This window comes from Silurus meridionalis, chromosome 11 (assembly GCF_014805685.1).
Source record: "Silurus meridionalis isolate SWU-2019-XX chromosome 11, ASM1480568v1, whole genome shotgun sequence".
In the NCBI taxonomy this organism is placed as follows: Eukaryota; Metazoa; Chordata; class Actinopteri; order Siluriformes; family Siluridae; genus Silurus; species Silurus meridionalis.
In genome coordinates, this window is record NC_060894.1 from 8,682,235 (window position 1) to 8,708,658 (window position 26,424).

General features: G+C 39.6%; 2 protein-coding genes across 7 annotated transcripts in view; one reads left to right on the plus strand and one right to left on the minus strand.

Annotated features, from left to right (window-relative positions):
- The window catches only part of bmpr1bb (bone morphogenetic protein receptor, type IBb), a 76,666-nt gene extending 67,941 nt beyond the window's left edge, over window positions 1-8,725 (plus strand). For all 4 annotated transcript variants that reach the window (XM_046861618.1, XM_046861621.1, XM_046861619.1 and 1 more), the window contains 7 exons: window positions 2,635-2,731; window positions 4,582-4,720; window positions 5,066-5,258; window positions 5,363-5,660; window positions 6,269-6,444; window positions 6,593-6,723; window positions 7,199-8,725. In XM_046861618.1, coding sequence (XP_046717574.1) covers window positions 2,635-2,731; window positions 4,582-4,720; window positions 5,066-5,258; window positions 5,363-5,660; window positions 6,269-6,444; window positions 6,593-6,723; window positions 7,199-7,324 — 1,160 coding nt within the window. In that variant the 3' untranslated portion in view covers window positions 7,325-8,725. The remainder of the gene's footprint in view (window positions 1-2,634; window positions 2,732-4,581; window positions 4,721-5,065; window positions 5,259-5,362; window positions 5,661-6,268; window positions 6,445-6,592; window positions 6,724-7,198) is intronic.
- Window positions 8,726-9,948: 1,223 nt separating this feature from the next.
- unc5cb (unc-5 netrin receptor Cb) overlaps window positions 9,949-26,424 on the minus strand; it is a 152,822-nt gene continuing 136,346 nt past the window's right edge. For all 3 annotated transcript variants that reach the window (XM_046861266.1, XM_046861264.1, XM_046861267.1), the window contains 6 exons: window positions 25,489-25,657; window positions 19,106-19,339; window positions 18,101-18,250; window positions 17,744-17,908; window positions 13,305-13,483; window positions 9,949-12,329 (listed from right to left, as the gene is read on the minus strand). In XM_046861266.1, coding sequence (XP_046717222.1) covers window positions 12,170-12,329; window positions 13,305-13,483; window positions 17,744-17,908; window positions 18,101-18,250; window positions 19,106-19,339; window positions 25,489-25,657 — 1,057 coding nt within the window. In that variant the 3' untranslated portion in view covers window positions 9,949-12,169. The remainder of the gene's footprint in view (window positions 12,330-13,304; window positions 13,484-17,743; window positions 17,909-18,100; window positions 18,251-19,105; window positions 19,340-25,488; window positions 25,658-26,424) is intronic.

Consider the following 26,424-nt stretch of genomic DNA (forward strand, 5'->3'; position numbering starts at 1 on the left):
AACAGAGAAAGAGAGCTGTTAGTCCAGCAAGGAGGATATTATGATCTTTCTTTTGGCTTCTTACATTAGGGGTCACCACAGCGGATCAACCTGTTTTTATGCTGGATGCCCTTCACTAACGCAACCCTCCCTATTTATCCGGGCTTGGGACCGGCACTAAGAGTACACTGGCTTGTGCAACCCTAATGGCTGGGTTAAGGAGGATATTATGATTTTATGATCAATGGTGTAAAAAGCTGCACTAAGGTTGAGCAAAACAAGTAAAGAGACACAACCTTGATCAGTGGCAAATAACAGGTCATTTACCACTTTAACTAGCACCATCTCTGTGCTATGATAAGGCCTAAATCCTGACTGATACATTTCAAAGATTTTATTCCTAAGTAGATGTGAGCATAACTGCTGTGCTATAAACTTTTCCAAAATGTTTGAGATAATGGGGAGGTTTGATATTGTCCTATAGTTGGACAGCTGACAAGGGTCAAGGTCAAGTTTCTTATTTAGGTGGTTGAAGGTTTAAGGTACATAACCAGTGCTGATGGAAGAGTTTATTATTTTTTGAACATGTTAAATAACTTCTGGAATTATCTGTTAAAAGAAACTTGTAGGCAAAGGATTGAGAAAACAAGTTGATAATTCTGATGAGGAAATAAATGAAATGAATTCATTCTATTGAACAGGAGTAAAGCTTTGTAATTGATTGTTATTAATATAGTGCTATCTACTGGGTTTATTTATAAAATAGTTTGGATTTATATTAATTGTCTGGATTTTTCGCCTGATGTTTTCAACTTTACTGTTAAAAAAGTTCATGAAACCATCACTACCTATTGATGGTGTGCATGTTAGTGCAGCGCTTTAATTACCTGTTAATTTTGCTACCGTGCTGAATAAAAATCTAGGATTATGCTTGTTATTGTTTGAGGGTAGAGAAATATGCTGATCTAGCAGCACTAAGAGCTTTTCTATAACTCAGTAGGCTCTCCTTCCATGCTATTTCATTATACCACAGCGCAAATTTTTTCTCACTGACCATGTTGGTTTTAAGGGGTCTTCCCGATTTTTAAAATGAATATTAAAGTCACCAACAATTAATGCTTCGTCTAAAGAAGTAGCTAGAATTGTGATGAAATCTGCAAATTCTACAAGACAATCAGAGTAAAGCCCGGGGGGTCTATAAATATTAATGAATGGAATTAACTGACTAGACTTGTTTTTGTATGCGAAATTAGAAGCATATGCTCCCTTCAGAATAAGTTAAATAAAAGACAATATATTGAGGATATTTAAAAAACATTCCTTGTAGCTTTCATTAATGTTGTTTTATCGGCCATATTGGTCCTAGCTAAAAATAATATTAGAGAGCAATGCTGGGAACGGGGAAACCTTGTTAAGGTCTTCTAGAGGGCATCTTGAGCACCTTTTATTATCTCTACAATAACAAATAGAACGATCCATGGCCCTGTGGATCTCTGAGTCACAAGTAAATATAGATCACAAGACCGCAAGTGCACCATTTGGGATGGAGAAAAGCACAACATTTTAGATAACATCTTGCCAAGCTCATGAAAAAATCTGTGCTTCTCTCATTACATATGTGATTTGAAATTGTACTGAGCAATACATTAATATTGGTGTAACAAGCATATCTACTCTACACACACACACACACACACACACACACACACACACACACACACACACACACACTCGATAAAACCGAGATGTTAAAGCCCAATCCTGCTCCGGTGTCTCAGGGGCTGCAAGCACTGATGTCCTGCTCCTGCCTGATGGTTTGTGACAGGTTAAACTGTTACAAACCGCACATTTTAGGCTGTGATGAGTGGAGTGCATGGTGGGAGGGGTGGCAGATGAACCAGAGTCGTTTCACTCAGTAATGAAAAGGACAGCCAGACTCCAGGGAGCGCTTGGGTTTCCAAACTCAGCACCAAGCACCTATCTGTCCATCTATCACACTGTGAGACATCCCGGCTCTCACATTCTGACTGTGTGTGGAGAAGTGGATGAGTGGGTGGGTGGCTGTGTGTGTATGAAAGAACAAGGGTGCACTATTTCTGTAATGATGACACTGGAGGCATGGGGACAAATTAATCAGAGTTAGAAGGACAACTTCCTTCCTGAGGTGAAGCAGAAGAAGTAGAATGAGCTTTTCCACTAGGCATGCAGATGTCTGGTGCAGAGAAGTATGTGTCAATGTGTTTCATTGTTTTTGTGTATGAGTCGGGAGTGTGTGTGTGTGTGTGTGTGTGTGTGTGTGTGTGTGTGTGTGTGGATGGGGTCCGCTTCCATCCCTGACAGGCAGTAAGGCCCCAGAGTTTGGCAGTAAGGCTAGAGTCCCAGAGAGCAGAACCTTGGGGCTTCATTGGTGTCGTCAGGTAGAAACCTGATCACACTGCTGCAGGAAGGGGATGTGATCGATCATGACTCAGTTTCCAATCCGCACGTTCTGCACAAGCACGCGCACACATATTCACCTACACACACACTCAAACACACACACAGTACACACTCTCGACTCATACACAAAACCGGGCTCTCGTATATAAGAACAGAAGAGAATAATGAATGTCAAGTGACTAAAAAGCTTTTGTTTCCCCACTCACTCCCTCACAGACTATGTGGACAACAGCATCCACCAGATGGCTCTGTTCATCTCTGTAGCAGTGTGCAGCATTATCCTCATCTTTATCATTGTGTTCTGTTACTTCAGGTAAATTTCTATCAAAAGTAATAATATAGTAATAAAATATCAGTTGAATGCATTATAAAATCTTTTACAATAGACTGTCAGTAAAATGTTTTTAATGCCTGGTTTTCCAATACAATTTTGAGATGAAGTACTTATTGGTATTTATTAGGGATGCACCGAAATTAAAATTCTTGGCCGAAACCGAAAACCGAAAAAGAGGAAAGCAAGGCCGAAAACCGAAAGACCGAAAGAAATTATGCCAATTATTATTACCATTGCATTTATGGCTATGACTGTGTACTAACCTTACTAAAATCAAGGCATTTCAATTGCATAAATTAATATTAAAGTTTTAAAAGAATAAATCAATTACAAATTATGAAAATATTTATGTATAGCACATTGCAACAATGCACAGTATAAAATACATTAAAATTCAAACTTAAATGTTTAACTTCAATGCACTCATGTGTACATTAAATAATAATGTACAGGCCCTCTGGCCTGCTGAAAGGTTGTAAAATTAAATATGTTCTTTCATAAAAACAAAGTGTATTCAGAACAAGTGCAACTGCTTAAACAATACAACACTATCACTGGGGAACTTCCTGCCTTTTCAAAAAAGTCCGCCACAGACGGAGTGCGCGTGCTCGGAGGGGTTTTGCTTTTCTGTGCCGCGTTCCTCTTATATTTAGCATAGCGATCGGGATGTTTGGATTTCAGGTGATAAATTAAACCCGATGTGGAGAAAGTCTTTGCAGACGAAATTTCGGCATTACATGTTTTGCAAATCGCTATCCGTGGGTCTTTCTCAGATATACTAAAATACGTCCACACCGCAGACATGTTGCTTCAGACATGCACGTGCAGACCGCGGTTTCTGTTTGCGTCATCATAACAAACTGTTTCGGCCGTGTTTTTTCGGTGATCAAAGTCTTTCGGCCGAAAACCGAAAATGCACTTTTGGGCCATTTTCGGCCGAAAATTTTCGGTGGCCGAATATTCGGTGCATCCCTAGTATATATTAAATGTAGAAGTATTAATATTATGCCTATGCATAATGTGGGCACATACCAAACCGTGTCCTTGAGTAAAAGTAGAGCTTCAGTAGGTAAAATATGACTCCAGTAAAAGTAAAAGTGCTCCCTTTAAACTTTCACTTGATTAAAAGTACAAATGTATTTGCCTTCAGATTTACTTAAGTATCCAAAGTACTATGATTTATTATGGCTATAATGTTCCTATTTTCATAGACTCTTTGCTTAAGCAACTCATTTTATGTGAAAATACTCTAATGTTACTCTCAGCACAACAATCTATCAATTGATATTAATGAGTCAAACAATGATTTATATCTATTAAAATGATCATGAGCCCAAAACCTTCTTTTTAACTACTTCAACAAAAAATGGAAACAAATAAGACCACAGGTTTTGTGGCACGTTCGAGTCAGGAGTTTCTTCCATTATTTATTACTCTTAAAACTTTCTGCCCGCTGTTGTATGTTTGTGCGAAGTAGAAACCACCAAGTGGCAATCAAAGCAAGCTCAAAACAGAGCACGCTCTACCCTGATTGGTTGCTTGCTGTGTGCTTGACCAGTAACGTTTTTACCCACTTACACATTTAAAAAAAAGGAAACTGATTCGCAAAATGTAGTGAATTTAAAGTAAAAGTCTCCCCAAATGGAAATGCAACAGTAAAGTACAGATATGTAAAAAAGCTACTTAAGTACAGTAACAAATTACATTTACTTTGTTACTGTCCACTGCTGACACATACAGCTAAAGTCCTTAATAATTACTGGTAATATACTGGTAATAAAAGTAAAGCAGACACTCATGCTCGTGTATATGTTTGCTGTGTATTCTAGGTACAAGCGTCAAGAGCTGCAGCCCCGGTATACAATTGGCCTGGAGCAGGACGAGACGTACATCCCTCCAGGGGAGTCTCTGAAGGACCTGATTGATCAGTCGCAGAGTTCTGGCAGTGGGTCGGGACTCCCCCTGCTGGTAAGAGACATGCACTGCATCTCAGTTCAGTGACTCATCACTCAGCCAGCTTGTTTGTTCAACTCTGTTTATTCAAATGCCTTGATCAACATTCCACCCTTCCACATATTTTATGTAGAAATCTGATATAATTATACTAATGCTATACAAGGAAACTATACAAGGCCAGCCATTCTTGAATTGTTCAACATTATATATTTAGAAATTTGTATCTGTGTTTGTCATACGGTTCCACTGCAATTTGTAGCACAATAAAATCTCTGCCATGTTGCTTAAGATCATAGCTGCTAATTGAGTTCAATCCACCAATCAGCTGTAAGACTTGGCTTGTTCACGGCTCTGCAGGTGCAGCGCACCATAGCTAAGCAGATCCAGATGGTGAAGCAGATCGGAAAGGGACGCTATGGGGATGTGTGGATGGGCCGCTGGAGAGGCGAGAGGGTGGCTGTCAAGGTGTTCTTTACCACTGAGGAAGCCAGCTGGTTTCGAGAGACAGAGATTTACCAGACTGTCCTCATGAGGCATGAGAATATACTAGGTAAAGTAGTTCATTGTATTTGTGATTTTTCTAATCTTGTTTGAAAGAGCTTTGCATAACTCAGAGACAATAATGACATAATTTCCCATGTCACTGTTCCTCAGGCTTCATCGCAGCAGACATAAAGGGAACAGGTTCATGGACACAGCTCTATCTGATCACGGACTACCACGAGAATGGCTCTCTCTACGACTACCTCAAATCCACCACGCTGGATACACGGGCACTGCTGCGCCTGGCGTACTCCGCTGTCTCAGGGCTTTGCCACCTGCACACCGAGATCTTCGGCACACAGGGCAAACCGGCCATTGCCCACCGCGACCTCAAGAGTAAGAACATTCTGGTGAAGAAGAATGGAACGTGCTGCATCGCTGACCTCGGCCTAGCTGTCAAATTCATCAGGTAGGCAAAATCAGAGTTGGAATTGATCTGACAAAAAAAAAACAACATTACTTCGCAATAAGGAACTTTTTGAAATTGAAAATAAAAACACCAAGGGCAGTGGCAGTGGAGCGTAGCGTCAATTTCCATGAGTCAATTTCATATCTCTAAATGTCTAAATGATCTTCTAGGTGTTTATTACCACAATAGTAGAGGTAACGCAAATATTACATAAACTGAAACATACTGCGTTTGTTTTTTTTAACATGGATCCAAAATACCAAAATGATTTTAGATAAAAGTGCATTCAGAACTTCAGTTAAGACAGTATGACTTTCTAAAAAAAACAAACATTACACAGCTCTTGAAAGCTGTGATGTGACTCGTAAAAGCATCTTGTACAACAGGAATGGCTTTTCTTCCTTACTGCAGTTTAATTAGACTTTATTCTTTGTCTTTGAAGAAAAAAAAAGATTTATTTCCACTTTAAGCCTAATCTATAAATCTGTCCCTGCTATGTTACAAGTTCTGTTTGTTTAAAAATGAGATTGTTTAAATCAGTGAAATTGTTTTACAAAGTATCTATCCTGTTATCTCAGTCCAACACTTTGTTTCCTCTGTTTTTACAGTGACACCAATGAGGTGGACATTCCTCCTAACACACGAGTGGGCACTAAGCGCTACATGCCCCCAGAGGTACTGGATGAAACCCTGAACCGCAACCATTTTCAGTCCTACATCATGGCTGACATGTACAGCTTTGGCCTGATCCTGTGGGAAATTGCCAGAAGATGTGTGTCAGGAGGTCAGTAAAAAGGAGTCCATAACATATTCCATAATATGTAATATAGCACAGTTTTTGCCAGTGTCATAATGTAGAAATTATTCAGCTGTAGCATCATGCATTTTCTGTTTATCTGTCTGAGTGTTAAATGTACATTTGGTTTGTATAGGAATTGTGGAGGAGTATCAGTTGCCTTACCATGACCAGGTACCCACAGACCCGTCCTATGAGGATATGAGAGACGTGGTGTGTATAAAGAGACAGCGGCCCTCTTTTGCCAACCGCTGGACCAGCGATGAGGTACTTATTATACAATTAACATCCCCATCCTCAATTATCCCTCATTATAATTATAATTAAGTAAATCATAGCCTCATATTATATGCGGTACTTGAATAAAGCCCACAGATAAGTCACAAACATTACAAGGAGCTTAAAAAAGATTATTTGATTTTTATTTATTTATGTTTTGTGCAGGGTCTTTAGTATTGTAAAGTCACGTACGATCTTAAGATTAATGGATTTGAAGTTACAGTGCTGTATGATTCATTGTAATACCCATGTTTTATAAATGAGGTTCCTCAAGGTCTAAGACATAATCCAGCATACCTCTATAACACAGATGTGAATAAAACAGCAGGCATGCAAGATGAACAGATTATTTATTAATATATAAACTGTCAAAAAGCATTAAGCATTAAGATGTTTATTTTGCTTTTGCTTGTGTGTGTGTGTGTGTGTGTGTGTGTGTGTGTGTGTGTGTGTGTGTGTGTAGTGCTTGAGGCAGATGGGCAAGCTGATGAGTGAATGCTGGGCACACAACCCAGGCTCTCGCCTCACTGCCCTCAGGGTGAAGAAAACTCTGGCCAAAATGTCAGAGTCGCAGGATATTAAACTGTGAGAGACGCTCAGAACGCTCCAACATACTCGGAGAGAGGTGGTAGAAGTAGAGACAGCCGTCCTGCTCCTCTCCGCTCCGAGTTGAGCGACAGGCCCCCAGCGGCCCCATTCTGCTTTCCGTGAAAGCTTCCAGCCAGCAGCGCACAGGAGAGGTTGCGCCCCCTACTGGTGCACACCAGAGAGCGCGCCTCCTTCTCACATGCTGACACCTAGGACAGAGGGGGCAGAAAACCACCGGCTATCACACCATGACGTTCAGCCTTTTATTTAATGTCACACCGTTTCCCTATGACTCTGTTGGCTTTTAACAAAAATAATTTTATTTAATGCTGTTTTATCATTTTTAATGAAAGGTAAAGATATGCTTCAATGAAAAAGGTTGAAAAAAAATCTTAAGTGCGTAAAATATTTTTCTCTATTCTTGTCCTTTCCTTCTACTGACGTTAATGAAAGGGGTACGGCAGATTTTACATCACGGTACTTGAAGACGTAATATATCCTTGTGTTTCATACGATGGCACACTGTATAATCTCTGACATTTTGAAGACAAAACAGTAACCTCATTCAGTAACCAGTACACTTTACCACCTACAATTCTAATATCGACTTCCCTTTTCCTTTAATCCCATTTCCTTTCAAAACTGTCACTTTCAGGCTTTTCTGAATAGTGAGAAATATATAGGATGTGTGAAATGTCAGGAACCAATGGCAATATGTGGAGCAAAATCCACAAAAACATGATACATTGCATAAGGGTGAGCATGTGGAGAATATATTGCAAGTAATAAATATTATATTAAATACATGTAATATTATTGTGATTAGTTTCTGACTTGGTTCTTAAACTGGCATCTAGTGTATCAGGAAAACACATATATGGTGATTTATTTTTCTCCCAGCGTATTTGATTGTTTTTGCCAAAGTTCTGTTCCAAAATGTAGTGAGTAATGTGAGCTTCCCCTCTAGTTACTGTTTCTACAGCACAAAGTTCTAAAAATATGTTCTGTCCCATAACACGACTGAAACACAAGGATACTTATGTTTGCAAAAAATAAAAATAAAAATGCTGGATTTAAAAAAAAACCCTACTGTGAGTAACAGTGGAGTCGGTCAGTATTATGAAGGTACAGACCACATGTGCGCTAGTTCAGTGTCAATGTGTATCGCGATGCAGGTTATTTCGTTTTTAATTGCCATATTTCCAGGCCTCATGCCTTGATTGCGGTTAATTAAAGTAACGATGCAGACGAGACCTACTGTAGGCATTTTTGTTACCTTTCGGGCCATTTGTGTTTGCCTTGTATATAACTGTAACCCAAAATATGAATGTATATAGTGATATTGAAATGTATTGTTAATTATGGATTAAGTAAAGTGTTTGTTTTCTTGTGTTCCCCTTAACGACTTGGTTTTGAGTTATTGAAAGCGCTGCATTGTTTCGCTTTTTAAATGTGTAGGGGATTTTCTCCTATTTCTGTTAGATGGCATGGTGAACCTGCTGGATGTTTACATGCAAAAGTGACCACGTTGACAACGGAGTGTTCATCAGTTTTCTTCAGGGTCAAAAGGAATACAGATCTGGGGATGTTTATCTGGCAACGCTTGGCACTTGATATACCTGCCTCATTACAGCTTATGTGATGCACAGGAAACTGCATGGCCTTTATACATAGCGGAGGTCTTTGAAGCTCGCTGTTTTTCACCATGACTGATGAGGGTTTTCTTCCACCCGGATCTCATTAGGTAAAAAGTACACACTGTGACTGGCATATACCTCACTGCACAGACTGTATTGTGGTCCTACTGTAGGTTTGCTGTAAAAGTACACTTTTTTGTGTCCCTCCTCTTCCATCAATAAGTATGTAAATGGAGTGATTTAACAGCCATGTATCAGGTTAACATTTTCATTCCCCTGTAATGATAGGCTTAAAAGTCCTACACACCGTGTCCTTTCCTGTAACTTCAAACGAAGAACAAGCTTCCAGATCAAAGTGCTACAACTCCCGAAGATCAAAAATACCATGTTGTATAGCTAAAAGGAAAAAGAAAAAAAACCTACTCTGGGCTGCTGCTTGTTTTTTTCCCCCCCTCAGCAGGACAGCCAATTATAATCAGAGTAAACAGAGCATGTGAAATGTACCGCAAAATACTCAATAACACGAAATAGTAAAAGCGCTATTTTGGGCCAATCAGCGAGCAAGACAAATGTCCATGGATATTAAAATAAGAGCACAAAGCTGGAAGCTCAGAAAATAAAAAAGTTCCAATAATCACAGAATTTTTGAACAGTTGCTTCATCACTGAGAGTGAAACTTTATCCAGAACTATGCAGACTAATGAAATGTTTACTTTAATAAGGCACATATTTGAAATGAGTGCTGAATATCAAAGGTGTGTGTGTGTGTGTGTGTATAATAGAACATGAGTGTGAAACACGACCCCTTGTAATGTAAACAACTGTCATATGGTCTACTGTATTACAGGAATCCAACTTGAGTCATTGTGCATCATATTACAGCATCAGGAAATTTGAGCATTATGTGAAGAGCTTCACTGCATGCAAAATAAAATAAAATACCAACAAAACACTTCTCCCTAACAAATCAGAGAAGGTGAGACCTGAGTTCAGTGTTGCATATAAATATAATTTATTACTTGTTTAAAAATTCTTTCTTACATTTTGTACAGAGATTTCACAGAGGAGATGCAAGCTTTTTTTTTGTTTTTGTTTTTGCAAATTACATCATGAACGTGCCATAAAAGAATAGGTAACATCCTCACTATAAATATAATAATCCAGAGCTATGGGAACTATGGAATGCAACTGCTAGAGCTTTGTATGCATGTACAATTCTTTTTTTCTTTTAAGAGAGGATGCAGAAGTTGCATAGACAGCTTTAGAAATATGAACAACAAAAATCACATGAGCAAAAAAAAACCGAAGAAAAGGGGAAAAAGACAACAGTGGCGACTACAGAATACTCTGCGTAACGTGAGACATGCGCTCTCATCAGTCCACTCTCTAATGTACAGCAGCTCTGCCTCGGCTTCAATCACAACAACAGAGTCGCTGTGAAAAGTCCGAAACCACAAACTGAAAATCAAGAAGAGAAAACATTTAAAAGCACTCAGTTCTCCTGTCTACATCCCAATTTTCTTTACCAAATGGAAAAAACACATAAAATTAAAATGATTCACTATTAAGATTAACCCTTTGAAGGGTTGCCATAGTTACTGTTAGTATCATACTGTGTTGACAATTTGATGATATAATACTGATATTGTTCTTAGAGGCAAATTAAAATACATTTTGGTAATTTAAAACAGATTTTGAGAGCAGGTAATTTGAAGTCAAAATTTTGTATTGATATTTAAAAAAATATTCAGAAAATGACATTTTCCTTCACTTCTGTTTTAAAGAATTCAATTAGGGCATAATGGGCAAAAGGTTTTGTTAGTTTTTGCTGTACTAATCTCCTAAAATATTATTGTAACATAAAAATGCCTTTAAGTATAACTTATGTTTTTTATATATTACCCACAACTGGTATTCTGGACGTAGCCATGGTGTATAGATTTGCTATCTGTCTTTTTATTATTATTATTATTATTATTATTATTATTATTATAACTACTAATAAAAAAGTCTTTCAGATTTGGTTTAGTGCATTAGTATGCGGTTTAGGACAAAACCCGTGACTAATCCGTAACCGGTCTGTGGCTATTTTTCCTCTCTCTGCCCGTTTTCCTGATTTCCTTCATCAAGGTCAGATTTCTCCCAGCAGACTAAAACAGAGAACACAGGTCAGTAAAGGTGGAGAAATGTTTACAAATCCTCCAAAAGTTTGACCTTCGTTAAAAAAAAAAAAAATAGCAAGCTGCCATTTGGCTGCCATTTTTCTTTCTTTTTTTTTTTCTTGGTTACGTTGCGATTAAATACTTAGCACAAATGCAACCGAACACACAATTAATCAGAAAAAAAGTCACTGAACAATAACATTGTTGAACATTACATGTACAATGGTTTTGAACGCTTATTTACAAGCTGCATATTTTTTTAAATTGTAGTTGCAGAGAATGCCCATTGGGTGGCACTGTAAAAAAAAAAAAAAAAACGTACACGGCAAACAATACAAGATTTGTTTTCTTTAAAAAAATGTTAGAAAAATAAGAAGTGGATTAAATACATAATGGGACACTGAATGGGGGGAAAAATAGTAATAAATGAGTATAAATAAAGGCAATATTAAATATCATCATCATCATAAAGGGAACATTTATATCAACTTTTTCGATTTGAATTGGAAAACATTAGGATCTGACACGGGTTGATGGCACTCGAGGGGTTTCAATGCTTTTGATTCGTCTTACTTTGGGCCTTGCCTAGACACACACACACACACCCCAATCACTGTCTTTTACTGATTATCCCACACGTCAGAGAAAAAAGTGGACAAGGTCCAATATCTGGACAGCAGAAATCACGCGTTTCCTAAGAAACTGATTTGACAAATAGTAAAAACAAACAAACAAACAAAACCCCAAAACAAAATACCAAAAAGAAAAACAGACTGTACCATAGTACCAAGTGTACAAACAGGGCTTAAAGTACAATATGTCCTGAATTTTCTCCATTCCGAACTTCTAGAATTTTTTTTTCATAGTTTTGTACACGTAGCCATGGTAACGAAAGTGTTTGTGAGCCGCCGCTCGACTGTCCCTGCGTAGAGCTGTTAGGGAAAAGCCACCGTGTCTGTGTGTCCCGCTGCAGTGCTCCAGTCCTCTGCTCTCCTTCCCTCAGTCATTCACCCATCACTTCTGCACTCACGCTGTGGCTGACGGCCATCAGTGCTCGGTTGCCATGGGTACAATGTTCTCATGGCGACCCATCTCTTCCAGCACGGCAGCCAATCGGTTCAGGTTGCCGTCGGGGAAGTGCTGAGCTTCCCACAGATCCAAAATTACACCGGTTGGACTGGACTTAGTGGCAAAGTAGTTCAAATACCTGCAGAAATAGAGACAGAGAAAGAGAGAGAGAGAGAGAGAGAAAGAGAGAGAGATTAAGAGACTTTGCACTTTCTCCCTCTCCGGGTCATCTCTATCACATTACATGCAAATATAAAGCGATAAAAAGCAGGTCACTTTTTAATGAATTGAACATTGTAATTATAAAGTGTGCTGTTTGCATGTCTTATTAATCTTCAGCCTGATAGTTTTAGTGGCCAAAACCCCAATTCATGACTTTTAGCCAAATCATTGATCCAAGTTCACACTTAAAAAGTGACCAACTGTTCTTCAGCTATCATTACACACGCGATCAAAAGCCATGGTAAATATATTTTGTGATATAACGAGACTTTAACAGCCACAGCTATTCAACACAAGCTAAGCGTTTGAACACGGCATTTCTGAGTACTACAACTATCATTTCTTCATGAATGTATAATGAGATATTGATGCCAATTGCATCATCTCCACCTCCATTTCCCTGTATTCTGTTTTTTCACATAGAGAAGGAAAGACGATCCAAAAACTGCAAAAGAAACAGTCAGAGAGAGAGAGAGAGAGAGAGAGAGAGAGAGAGAGAGAGAGAGATAGAGAGAGAGAGAGAGGAAGCGGATAGAGAAAAAAAATCACGAAAAGGAGGAGAGGGGGAGGGCCTTCCAGGCCTTATGGACACACACAACACATACACACACACCCACACACACCGCTGGCCTGGGCTCCTGCTGCTGCTGAAGATAAGACGTCTCCTGCTGAGATGTGAACTCAATAACTGAAAACACAGTTTGCACTTCTCACACAAGCTGTCAAACATGGAGAGAGAGAGAGAGAGAGAGAGAGAGAGAGAGAGAGAGAGAGAGAGAGAGAGCAGTGCTGCAGAAGAGCACAGAAATTGTCACACTTTTCAGTATTCGCCTTTGCCTATTCCCACAGCAAACACACACACACACACACACACATACACAGAGCGACTAACCTGTCCAGGTTAAGTTTGTGTGCCAGCATTCTCCAGTCGTTGCCGCGGGTCTGAGGGGCGTCCAGGCTGCTGCACAGTTTCTGGCGGATGGATGGAGGGATTCGGAAAGCGTTGGGGCCCACCAGCGTAGTGATGTTACTCGCAGGGTCCAGCAGAGACGTATCAATACACTGTGAGTCCTGCAGGGGGCGACAAAGAACAGCACCAGTGTCACCAGTCCTGCTAACTTACTGCTTACATACTCTATTCACATGTATGAGAATGATTTATACTGCGTGTGTGCGTGCGTGTGCGCGCGTGTTCATGCACAGATGTCCTCAAATTTAACACCACTTTAACTGTGATTTAAGACCTAAAATAAAACACTTTAAAATAACTTGTAAATGATCTTTAACAAAGTTTTGCAGTTTATTAGCAGCCACAGGTTTTACGTAGTGAGTGTGTTTTTAATGCTGTAGCCTCTGTTCCTAATTGAAATATCTTTGTGGCACATCTTAAAAGGAAAAGCAGAAAAGTGAAAGTTGATATAAGTAGTTTAAGACAATTTCGCCTTTATTACAGAACTGTACATTTATTTGCAATTTCTTTATTAAGAATGTTTTTTTTTTTCTTCAAGAATTCACAGGTGTCCTGCTTTTGGCTGCAAATAAACTCAGCAAGAGAATCGACAGCCAACAGAGTTTTTGATCAAGACAGGAAATTTGAGGAGCTCACCACCATTTCTGGCTTTTAGAGCAAGAAAAAGGGCTACTAAACACTTTTTGATTAAATCATGTATATGTAGCACAGCAGGAGGTTTAATCTTGTTTTAAAAGGCATGTGACTGTAATCAGAACAGCACAAGTTTAACTTCTATCCTTCATATTCAGCTGTTCTTTGTGGACAGGCGAGTTTTCTGCAGCGTGATGAGGCGATGCTTTGCTTCGTTTTGGTTTCCGCTACAGCCTGATTCACGCTCACACATATTTAAACTCGTGGTTTTGAAAAATTGCCTGAAATGAAATTCTGAAAAGCAGAAAAAAAGCCTTTGCAGGCTGTCAATCAAATTAGAAGTGGTAGAGGTTTGAGATTAGGAAACAAGAGACGTGTCTAAAGGCAGTCTGGGGGAGACTTTGGCAGCGTTAGCAAAAAAGCTTTCGAATCGTAGTTAGGTAAAGTTGAGAATTTTAACAAAACAGACAGAGCAGCAGTTCCGGCTGCAAGGTGAATTTTTAGTAATGTGCTCGCTCTAATACAGGGTGGGCACCTTGTGGTTTCTCATTAACATATTAAACAGAGTGAGAGAAGAGAGGCTGGTGCCAGAACAAAACCTGTTTGGTGGATGTTTTATAACATTAAATGCAACTATAAATAGATAAAGCGTACATCATTCATTTACTTTTTTTCCCCTTTAAAAAAAGCTGTTTACTGGCAAACTGGTGTTGTGTTGCTGTACAAAAGAAATACAACCAGTGGTGGATGAAGTACACAACCCATGTCCTTGAGTAAAAGTAGAGCTCCAGTAGGTAAAATATGACTCCAGTAAAAGTAAAAGTGCTCCCTTTAAACTTTCACTTGATTAAAAGTACAAAAGTATTTGCCTTCAGATTTACTTAAGTATCCAAAGTACTATGATTTATTATGACTATAATGTTCCTATCATCATTTTTGTCACAAAACTCTTGTTTATTCAACTCTTTAATGTAAAAAGACTTGAATGCTTAACACAACAATCTGTTAATAGAATGATATCAATCAAACAATTGATTGATTGATATCTATTTAAATTATCATGAGCCCAAAACCTTCTTTTCAACTACTTATGTCACTTTTTTACTAAGTTAAAGTAAAGAAGTTAAAACGTTTTAGTGTCACGCTGGTAACTGAACCTCACATCATATTTACATATATTAATACAAAAGAATTTCAAATGTTGTTACCTAATTAATCCATCCAGTCTGATCACCCACCATATAGAACACAAGCAGATAAAATTGTGGCGAGTTCAAGTCAGAAGTGTCTTCCATCATTTATTTCTCTCATCAGTTCGCTGTTAAACTGATGATGAAGCGTGTGTCCGTGATAAGTAGAAACCAACAAATGCCAATTAAAACAAGTTCAAGAGCATGAGCTCTATCCTGATTGGTTACGTTATTATTCACTCATAAATAAAAAGGAACGATCGATTTCGCAAAATGTAGTTGAGTAAAAAGTCAAATATTTGACTTTATTATGTTATAAATTGAAAGTGAAATTCTCCCCAAATGGAAATACTTCAGTAAAGTACAGATACGTGAAAAAAGCTACTTAGGTACAGTAAAGATTTACATTTACTTCGTTACAGTCCACCACTGAACACAACACACAGGATGTGCTTTTATTGGAGCCAATCAGGTGTTTTACATCAAGCTGCTTCACACCATATTCACCACACTATATCTTCTCCATCTGTTGTTGCATTGAGTTCTTTTTTAAATAACGCCTGAAATATAAGAAAGCATTCCACTAAGACGAACGGAAAGAAAAATAACATCAAGTAAATCACAACTCCTAATCTGCCAGACAGCTGATAGGAACAGGGGCTCATGTTTTCGGATTTATTCACAGAGCAGAAATCTCACGTCTTTCAGCGCGAGACGTTCGCCGAAGTGGTTATATTATGAATTAATCATTTATCCCGGAAGCTCCGATTGTTTGTTAAGTCATCGTTGCAGCATGGCATGTTGAATGTCGAGGATGAGCAGCTGTTTCTGGCAGCGGAAGCCTGCAGGAGGTCCTGTGGGAACCAGGCAGTGAAAGTCAACACCACTTGAAAATGTACAATCTCCCAGCTCTCAGGACTTAATGACAATTAGCAGAGTGCCCAGTCACTCATAGAGGTCCTCCTAGGAGCGAGAGGAGGGAGAGAGAACGAGAAGTGGGAGAAATCAGATGGCCTGCCATCAAGGGAGACACGGCGGCGATGGCGAGAGCAATCGAACAGCACGTAATTCGCATCAGAGTGATGCTCAGAAAGCCCATCCGCACCTTCATCACTCCGCTCTTTTGCGCACAGATGTCAGCTGTACGGACGGGAGGCTGATTAGACTTCATCGCAGAAAGAGTTTCTCCGAATTTAGCTGAAAGATTTGACGGCGGTGCAAACACAGTGCTGAAGCTACTAAAACACCGGCTCTAATTGTGCATCCAAAATCATCTGTCTCCCAAACATCTTGTGTCAAAACCCAAGCGTCCTGTTGCGTGTGTGAACTTCTTTTTTCTTTTTTTTCCTTTTAATCTCTGTTCTACTGAGAGTTTTACCTCCACACATCCAGACTGATGAACACCCCAACATGGAGAACAAGACATGAAACACATACACTGACCAGGCATAACAATGACATTATAACATTATGACCACTGATTATCTCTTCATCATGGCACCTGTTAGTGAAGCAGCAAGTGAACATTTTCTCTTCAAAGTTGACGTGTAAGAAGCAGGAAAAATGGGTGAGCGTAAAGATTAAAGTGAGTTTGACGAGGGGAAAGTTGTGAACACTAGACGACTTGGTCAGAGCATCTCCAAAACGGCAGCTCTTGTGGGATGTTCCTGGTCTGCAGTGGTCGGTAATCTATCAAAAGTGCTCCAAGGAAGGAACAGTGATGAACCGGTGACAGGGTCATGGGCTGGTGTTCTGATCCTGCAGACAAGCTCCTGTAGCGTATACTGCTGAAGAACTTATTGCTGTTAATGCTCAATGGGTCAGGACTGTTTTGGCAGCAAAAAGGGGACCAACACAATATTGGGACAAGTGATCACAATCTTATGCCTGATCGGTGCCTACACTTTGCACCTTTACTCATTCTTTTGATTGATAACTGGTTTAATTCTTTTATTGCCATATCTGCCAACTGATTTATTATTGCCGATGGAATTTGATTTGATTTGATTTGATTTGAGAAGTGTGGATTAGACAGTTAGATGGCGTCACTCGGATATAACGTTTTTCAAGAAACTCTCACCAATGCTGCATCTGGTGCTTTAATTCTTTTTATACGTACATTCTTCGCACCCAACATCGGTGGGGTCAGAGTAGTGAGGATCAAGGGCCTTGCTCAGGGGCCCCAAAAGTAGTAGCTTGGCAAAACTGGGGTTTAAATCCATGACCTTCCAATCAGTAATCCAAAGCATTAACCACTGAGATACCACCTCTCCAATCTGGATTGTCATAGGGGATAAAAATGTCCATAAAGCCTGCTGTGGATGGTCTCACTCTTGCTTCTTACCTGGATACTGAAGATCTATTTTCTCTCAAAGGTTTCAATACACTTTGATTGTATTATACCAGTAATGGCTCCTAATCAACCCTAAATGAGGACATGTCCTCTCCAGGTTCTTTGGTTCTCTGTATTAAAAACTACATCCAGACGCTTTGTATTAATATCTATTGTTAAACGAAGCAAACATCTGCGTCACTCACCTCGGACAGCGTGGTGTTGAGCTGGAAGATCTGGCCCTCGCCCTCCACCTGGCGCACACACAGTTTACAGGCCAGCTCCACGGTCGCAGCGCTGAAGCGCTCCAGAGTAAAGGTGCAGTGCAGGTTCCTCTGAGAACCGCTCCATACTTGTTGAAACGCCAGCTCCTGCAGAAACAGCAGGCCGGAGAGTGTGTTTTCATTTGCTTTTCATTATGCTTCATATTTTCCTTCTTTGTAGAAATGAAATGAAGTCTCCCAAGTGGCAGGCAGAACTCACTCTCAGGGAATTTAGTTTGTATGTTCGACTGTGGAGAAAAATCTTGCTCTTATTTAGATTTTAAAGTGCAGATCCGCTACCTGGTATTTGGCCAGCAGTTTGCTCTTCCAATGTGTGTGCGGGACGTCGTGCAGCGACAGACGCAGGTTGTGTGTGCTGTCCTTAAAGTTTAGGGACTTGGGTTCATCCAGGAGCTTCCCACCCATCTGCTTCTCCATCTGCAGCACCTCCTACAGGACAAACAAACACACACACACACACACACACGTACGCACACACTGTTAGTTCCTAATTACAGGTAAACACATTTCTGACACACTGCCATTGTTTGCGAGCGTTTTCAAGCGTATTGGCGTCCTTTATTTTGAAACCGTGTTGATCTGAGCGAGCCAGGACAGAAGAGCGACGAAAGGCGTGAATGAAATTTTTCCGAGCTCGGAGTTCTCTGTTCGTGAGAACAGTTGGCTGATGGACTTTCTATTCAAATGAATGTGTCTCTGTGCAGCATGGAAGCAAGCCTGTAGCCTCCTACCACTCATCTGTGCTCTCCCACACACAGCTCGCAACCACACACACACACACACACACACACACGCAATGCAAATGTCCAAGAGTGAGCACAAACACATAGATTATCTATGAAATATAGCCATAAACACAAGCAGAAACACATGTGCACAAACAGCTACACACAAACACACACCATCACAAATAAATGTCATGTACATGCATGAAATCATACTGTGAAATCCATAAATAAATTCACACACACACAGGCTCAAGTGTAAACAAACACAACATATGCATACCTGTTACATAATTTGTACAGAGGCTCACCCACACACAAATTTCTTAATAATACACTGAAGGAAAGTGATGATGATGATGATGATAATAATAATAGTAATTGTGTAATGCAATATTGTGTTACATTTTATCCGACTATCATCACAGTGACACACACCAGTGCTATACTTCTACCATTTCCAGTTCATGATAATTTATAGTAATCATTTTTTATATTGTGCTCTGTTACAGGTGTGGAAGTGGAAGCTGGACGCTGTGTTCAGGGGGGTCAGACTCACTTTGAGGGCGTCCTGCGTGTCGTCCAGACAGTACACGCGAATGTTGTACTCGAGGGCAGTGCAGGTGACGGGGCCGAACACGGCCAGCTTCAGTCTCTTAGCGCTGGCTGCGCTCACTGACTGACCCACTAAGCAGTACGTCCCCAGCGTCTCGGTCAGGATATGACACGCCTCCACGTCCATCTGAATGTAGCAGGGGGTGGTGAAGTTCTCTTCCCCTACCACCACCACGTCCTGCACACACACACACACACATAGGTATAGTAAAGAATCTGTCGGCTAGTTAACAATCTACAAAATGGCGAGGATTTCAACGTTAGCAAGAAAGTTGAAGATTTGAAAGCTGAGCAGAGTAGACACATTAGAACAGATTTAAATCAATCCATGGACCGTTGATGATCATGGAGATTATAATATGCAAGTCGTTGAGCTGACATTAGCAGCTAGCTGGAAACATTAGAGATGATTTTGCTGCAGCAAATAGCTGAAATGAATCAGAACAACATTCTTTAACTGGAAATAGCAACAGTGCGATGAAGTGAAGCCCGGAAGATGCTCGACTTAACTATCGTGTTTTTCAGACCACTCTTGTGACCAGTCTTGCTGTGTGTAATAATGCATTAACATCCTGATACACGGCACCACCTTCACGGTGCAACATTGAAACCCTGGTCCTCTAGAGTGGTTTGGTGAAAACCAGTGGTGGATGAAGTACACAAACCGTGTCCTTGAGTAAAAGTAGAGCTCCAGTAGGTTAAATATGACTCCAGTAAAAGTAAAAGTGTCCTTTTAAACTTTCACTTGATTAAAAGTACAAAAGTATTTGCCCTTCAGATTTACTTAAGTATTCAAATACTATGATTTATTATGGCTATAATTTTCCTATTATCATTTTTGTCACAAAACTCTTTGCTTAATCAACTCAGTTTATGAGAAAAGACTCGAATGTTACTCTCAGCACAACAACCTATTAATAGAATGATATTAATGAGTCAAACACTGATTGATATCATTACAAGGATCATGAGCCCCAAACCTTCTTTTTAACTACTTAAAAAAAAAATTGCAAAAAGTGTTCAAGTCAGAAGTTTCTCCCATCAATTATAACTCTCAGAATTTCCTACCCGCTGTCGAACTGATGCTGAAGTGTGTGTCCGTGATAAGTAGAAACCACCAAGCGCCAATCAAAACAAGTTGAAAACAGAGCGAGTGCTCCACCCTGATTGGCTTCCTGTGTGCTTGAAAAGTTATGTTTTTATTCACTCATAAATAAAAAGGAACGACTGATTGTGCAAAACCGTAGTTGAGTGAAGAGAACGATTTTTAACTGAAATGTAGTGAAGTTAAAGTAAAAGTCTCCCTAAATGGAAGTACAGATACTCAAAAAAGCTACTTAAGTACATTAACGTTGACTTTAATCCTTACTGTCCACCACTGGATCCTGCAGTGAGTTGGGCACTTGTGGTTTTTAACAACTTTGCAGAAAGCTTTCAAACAGAAAGACTTGCTGTTCTGGTCAACAATCTGTTCTGAACTCTGTTGTATCTCCTATTATGTTGTGTGAATTGCCAAATTTGATGTTCAGCTCTGCTTTTGCTCTGCTAATTCGACCTTCACACTCTGCTCTTACTTATGGAATGTGCAGTCGGTAAAGTTTGTCCACAGGCCAGGCGTATACAGGCGTGAAACCTCTACTCTATCTTGTGTTCATTCATGCTCTGCTTGGAAATGTTCACAGGAAAAACAAGAAAAAAGTATTTTATTTGTTTTGCACTTTTGTTCTTTTCTTGCATGCCCTATCATAAGAAAGTTTTTTTTTCCACCTACAATTAGTTTAAAAAAATATATATGCTTTTTTAATGAAACAAAGTCAAATATTCACAAATCCAAATATGATCCCAAATCCAGAGCGCTGACCTAGAAAAGTACAAGTCGGCTTTCTACACGTTATTCGCTGATTACCATTTTTACTCTGAAACTCTCATAAAAGATATGCTAAATATGAGATATTTCAACATATGCAGAAATTCATTTTTGGGTGATTAAAATATTCTTCAAATTTCAGCACCTGCAAAAATCCTGGTGACTTTCCCCCTGCAGTCATTTTCTCCTCTTGCTATTTTTAGCAGTACTTCAGGCATTAATGGAAATCTAGCCTCTCCTTGATACCAGCGAGCCAGTAATTGCTGACATGATTCGGGGTCATGCAAGATTGTCTATTCGTTTGTAAAATTTTTAATCTAAAATGTAGAATTTTTTAATAAAAAAAAAAAATTGTTTTACAAAAACATCTGGTTTACATGGGGAACAAATGATATTGAATTGTAGTTTACTTTCGGAGCGTCACATGGTCACACAGTACTGATGTATAAAGCTGCTGTAGAGTTCAGACCCCACACAGTTAACCTCTATTATAACACTTCTTTCTGAGTCTCACTCCTGCTTTCATTATGACCATCTGAGGCATCGCATCTCGAGCTTCTTCTCTCTATTAGTTAGAATTTCTGGCTGCTTCTGCAGGCTTCTTGCTGTCATTAATTTCATCCCATTACGAGCGAGAGAGAGAAAGAGAGAGAGAGAAAAGGAATTAAAATACTTTATTGTCAGCTTGGCCATTAAACAGCAGCATTATGACTGGTCATTAGCCTCTGTAACGGGTCCTGGGGGAGCAGCGGATTGCACAGCGTTAGTGAGATAATGAGGAAACAGCACAGGGAAACTGGGCTAATGCCTTCCAGAACTGATTTATTTACCCGAGCCCTTAGTCAATCCATCATGACGCTCGTTTTTTTTTTTTTCATCTTTTTTAAACATACAACAAAAATGAAGTTGAAAATGCACTTTATAATCCTTGACTCTTTACTGGAGAATTGTGATAATAAAAAGCTTTGCACAAAAGTCATATCCTGTCAAACAGTGCATCATGGGGAGAAAAGCTCCTATGAATTTCCAATATATAGTTTTATATATATACTGTGTATATATATATATATATATATATATATATATATATATATATATATATATATATATATATATATATATATATATATGTATATGAGCAGAATACACAATTGGGCAGGGCTAACCTGAAAAAAAAACCAACAGAAAAACTTTGTTATGTGCACATGCATTTCTGTCTTCGCTGCAATGCTCAAAACCACGGCCCTGAACTCCGTCTCAACCAGCCGCTCGCTGCTGACGGATATCCCTTGCTGTGAGATCTAATCGATAGCCATTTCTTTGTTTAAAGTGGTGAAACGCTCATTTGGTTTTTAACGCTCGCGCCACAACATCGACATCCATCAACACCGCCGGGATGTCTGCTTATTCGCAATAATATACCAAAGAAAAAACCCTCAGCTGTAGTGTCTCTCCAGTGTCAGGGCGAGCTGGTGTGTAGAATCAAGGACTGATGTTTTGGAATGATGGAGCGTATGGAGGATTTATGGTATTGTGAGAGAAATGGACTTTGTGGAGAGAGTAATCTGCTGCTCAGTGAAGTGAGTGCAATAGCAGTCCCTACAGACCAAGCTCTCTCTCTCTCTCTCTCTCTCTCATATGCCCTTAATCACTCTCTCCCCAGTGACTCTTCCATTCTTCTTCTCCTTTATTCCACAGCTTCCTCTCTTGTCCTGCTTTGTCCTCTCTGTCCCTTGTGTCTATTTCTAGCCGCCACTGTTATATGAGATTTTGTCACTTCTTTCTGTGCAGATTAAACAATGCAATATTCATTCTAAATTTAAACTTTCAATTATGGCTACAGTCTGATAAATATGACTTTTTGTTTTTAGATTTTAGCATCTAGAAACCTCACATGACTTTCTGTAACTGTTATTTATTGTTCAGTTTCGGTAAATCTGTCCTCAGTGAAGTCTCCGATTTTTGTTCTTGGCTGACAGGAGCGGAACCCATTGTGTTTTTTTTCTGCTTTTTCTTGCTCACCACAATTGTAAAAAGTGGTTACTTGAGTTACACTTGACTTTGTCAGTTCAAATCAGTCGAGCTTTTGACCTCTTTCATCAAGATGGCGTTTCTGTTCACTTGTACAATTTGTAGATTGGTCTTCACTTCTACTCAAAGAAACTCTGCCTCTCTAAAATACTCTTTTTATACCCACTCATGTTACTGACCTGCTGCTAATTAGCCTAATTAGTTGCTAAATATTCCTCCTCCTTTAATTTTTCGTAACACATACTTTCCCAGCCTTTTCTTACCCGTGTCCCAACTATTTTAGATGTGCTGTGACTTTCAATTTTAAAATTAAACATTTGATATGGTTTTTATGTTCTATACTGAATTAAATATGGGTTTCTGGAATTTGCAAATCATTGCTTTCTGTCTTTAATGACAATTTTCACAGTGTCCGAACTTTGGAAATTGTGCTTGTAATAACCAGAAGAATAATTTTATAAGTGATAGATAAATTCAATTCCAACAAGCTGATCTGAAAATTGATTTCTACACTGTAAGCACATTTTCACTGCAAAATAAATACAGATAAGATTAGATTTTTGGTTGAATACAATCTGCAAATGTGTGCATCTTTAATTAAAGTCACATTTGCATAAAAAAATTTACCAGCAATGTTTAAGTTGTTTTTTCTATTGTTTTTAAAACGGACCCTTTTCACCTTTAGTGTGTTGCCTTGAAAACTGATTTGACGAGAGTGTGTGTGTTTGTGTGTGCAGATCATGAAAAATCTTTAACTATGTTGGGGAACTATAAAGTGCATCTGTCGCTCAGCAACAGTTCTGGAACAGTTCCCACATTGTAAAAAAAGAAAAAAGAAACACAAAAAAAATACGAGGACTAGCTGTAAAAATGTGTTTTTTTTTTCATTAGCGCTTAAATGCATCTTGTCTGAGGAAAACAGCTCCATGCCTTTGTGGTTATTTGCCCTTTTTTTACTTTTTTCCCGGCATCCAAGCGTTCCTAGTTTTTTTTTCATCTTATGACCACCCAAGAGTGTTTTATGTTTGATAAGATGAGACAAGGTCACAGACTACTGCTAAGCAGCTCAAAAGCAGGCATGGCTCTGCGGGGAGATGAATGCGGATGTACATCGTAGCCAGAGCTGGGATATTTGACAGCTGCTTGGAGCGATCTAAAAGAGATCGGCTATGTTTACACTTGATTTGCTCCAGCTTTGGTTGGGTGACATCAATGACACTGTCACAGTGGGCAAAACTGAGGTTAAAAGTTATTTTAGTTCCATCAGAGATGCTTCCAGATGTCAGTTCGGGACAATGTCAGTTATAACGCTATAATGATCATATGGTTTTCTACTACAGGGCTATTAAAGTTCTCTACTGTTGGTCAGAAGGTGGCGATTCATTTTCTTTCTGCAACGGCAGCTGTGACTGATTCATATCATGGGTTTATAGTAACTTGTTCTACTAAGTTAGCGTTTCTTTAGCAACAACAGTTTGTTCACAAATGGTTCAGGAAATGGAAACCGATATTGTGGTGCTTTATGTAATACGTTTATTTGACATGTAAAGAAGGAGTCTCCAGTGCGAGCGCTTTGTTAGTCTTCATGAGTTGTGGTTTGTTGGCAAAAACATTATGAGTTAATGGACAATAATCTACTTTTAGCTATTACAAGTAACTCTGCATTCATCACGCTAATGTCTTTTATTCCTAATTTAATCCATGGTACGTCTAAAGTGTGTTTGTGTGTGTGAGAGAACGAGAGATAGAGAGAAAGAGAGAGAGAGAGAGTGTAGTGTTTTGCGTAGACCGTTTTATGCTTTATGCACAGCTAATTAGCGAGCTGGTGTTGTGTTCACGTGTGATAACAATAGCGGGCAGTAACCGGGTGCGTTGTTCACAGCTATGCTCATGGTCCTGTGCTCAGAAAACTTCTCCAGTGTTAATGACAAGGCCGGCGGGTGGCCTGCACTATCAGCTCCTCACTAGCATCTATGAAACAAATGCTAAAAGCTCATCTTCTCCTCTCTCTGAAGCATGGAGTGTGAGGCACAAGGGGGCACACAGAGGCACGGGCTGCCTGATAACACTCTGTTCTCCATCGCCATCTAATTAACTCTGGGGTCTGTTTACAGAGGCTGGCCCAGCGTGGCACCAACCAACTCCAGCGCTCTTGTCCGGCTTTCTTTTTCCGTGCCATGGTTTGCATCGCTTTCGCATGAAAACCGCCAGGTGTCGCGTATTGCCATGCTATCTAGCAGCAGCATATGTTCACCCAGCTCGATAGTTTGCGGACACATGGCGGCTCGAGCTCCGTACACGTCCCCCACCCAATAAAGATGTAGAAACGGGATACAGTTTACACTGCGTTTGTGCTCCTCCGCGCTCTTTAGCTGTTTTCTCATCCCCGAGTTTAAAAATGAATGAGACTTTAATTCACTCGTACTCACCTCCCATTGTCCGTGCTGCGACTGGCTCTTCAGCTGAATAAGCCAATCATCATTGTCAGCTTCAGTGCAGTGGTGCATGGTGATGACAACCGGCCGGGTGAGCAGAGCTCCAGGAGGCCCACAGCTCACCACTGGGCTCAAAACAGTCTGAGTGTCGTCCACTAAAGGTCTACGCACACATACACACACGCAGAAATAACACAAAGTTGTGGTATCTTTGTCTTTCTTATTAACACTAATGCTTTTTTTTTAGGTTGGTTTCACAATCAATCTCAGACGGTGAAGCAGGCACTAAACTGGCCTTTTTGCCATACGTGAGTTTAAAATTCCTTCTAATTCGTTTCCTTTAAAAGCAGTTTTGACTGTAGTTCTGGCTGAATTATAGTTTCTATGGTAACTATAGGGTGGACAAATAACACATATATATGTTTCTAAAAAAAAAGGCTGGAGTGGTAACAAAATGATTCCAGGAATTAAAGTTTCACAAACATTTCCCATCATTGACATGTATGACATGATGTAACTGTAAATGGATAAAACGTACAGTTGCGATGTCATGAAACATTTCGCAAACACAGTCTGGCTGGAAACAAACTTTCAACGAGACAGTTGTAAGTCCTGATTTATTTATCTTTTTTTTAAATCATTTTTCCCAGTGTATATTTGGACTCAGACTGTCTCAGGAACACTGCATTTTTAAATCGTATTTCTATAGCAGTGATTATAGTGAGGTCATTTTGGGGTTGTAATGAGCCTCAGTGGCCCGGAGAGAGATGGAGATTCGGCTTCTGGAAAACAGTAACTTGGACCCCGGCTCTCATTATGTTGTTTTGTCACGGCCAAGCTGGGGAAGGTATTGGAAAATGAGCAGAGCACGGTGGGGACGAGGTTGGGGGGCTAGATGATTTCCAACAATCCTGTCCGGCTGCGCTGATG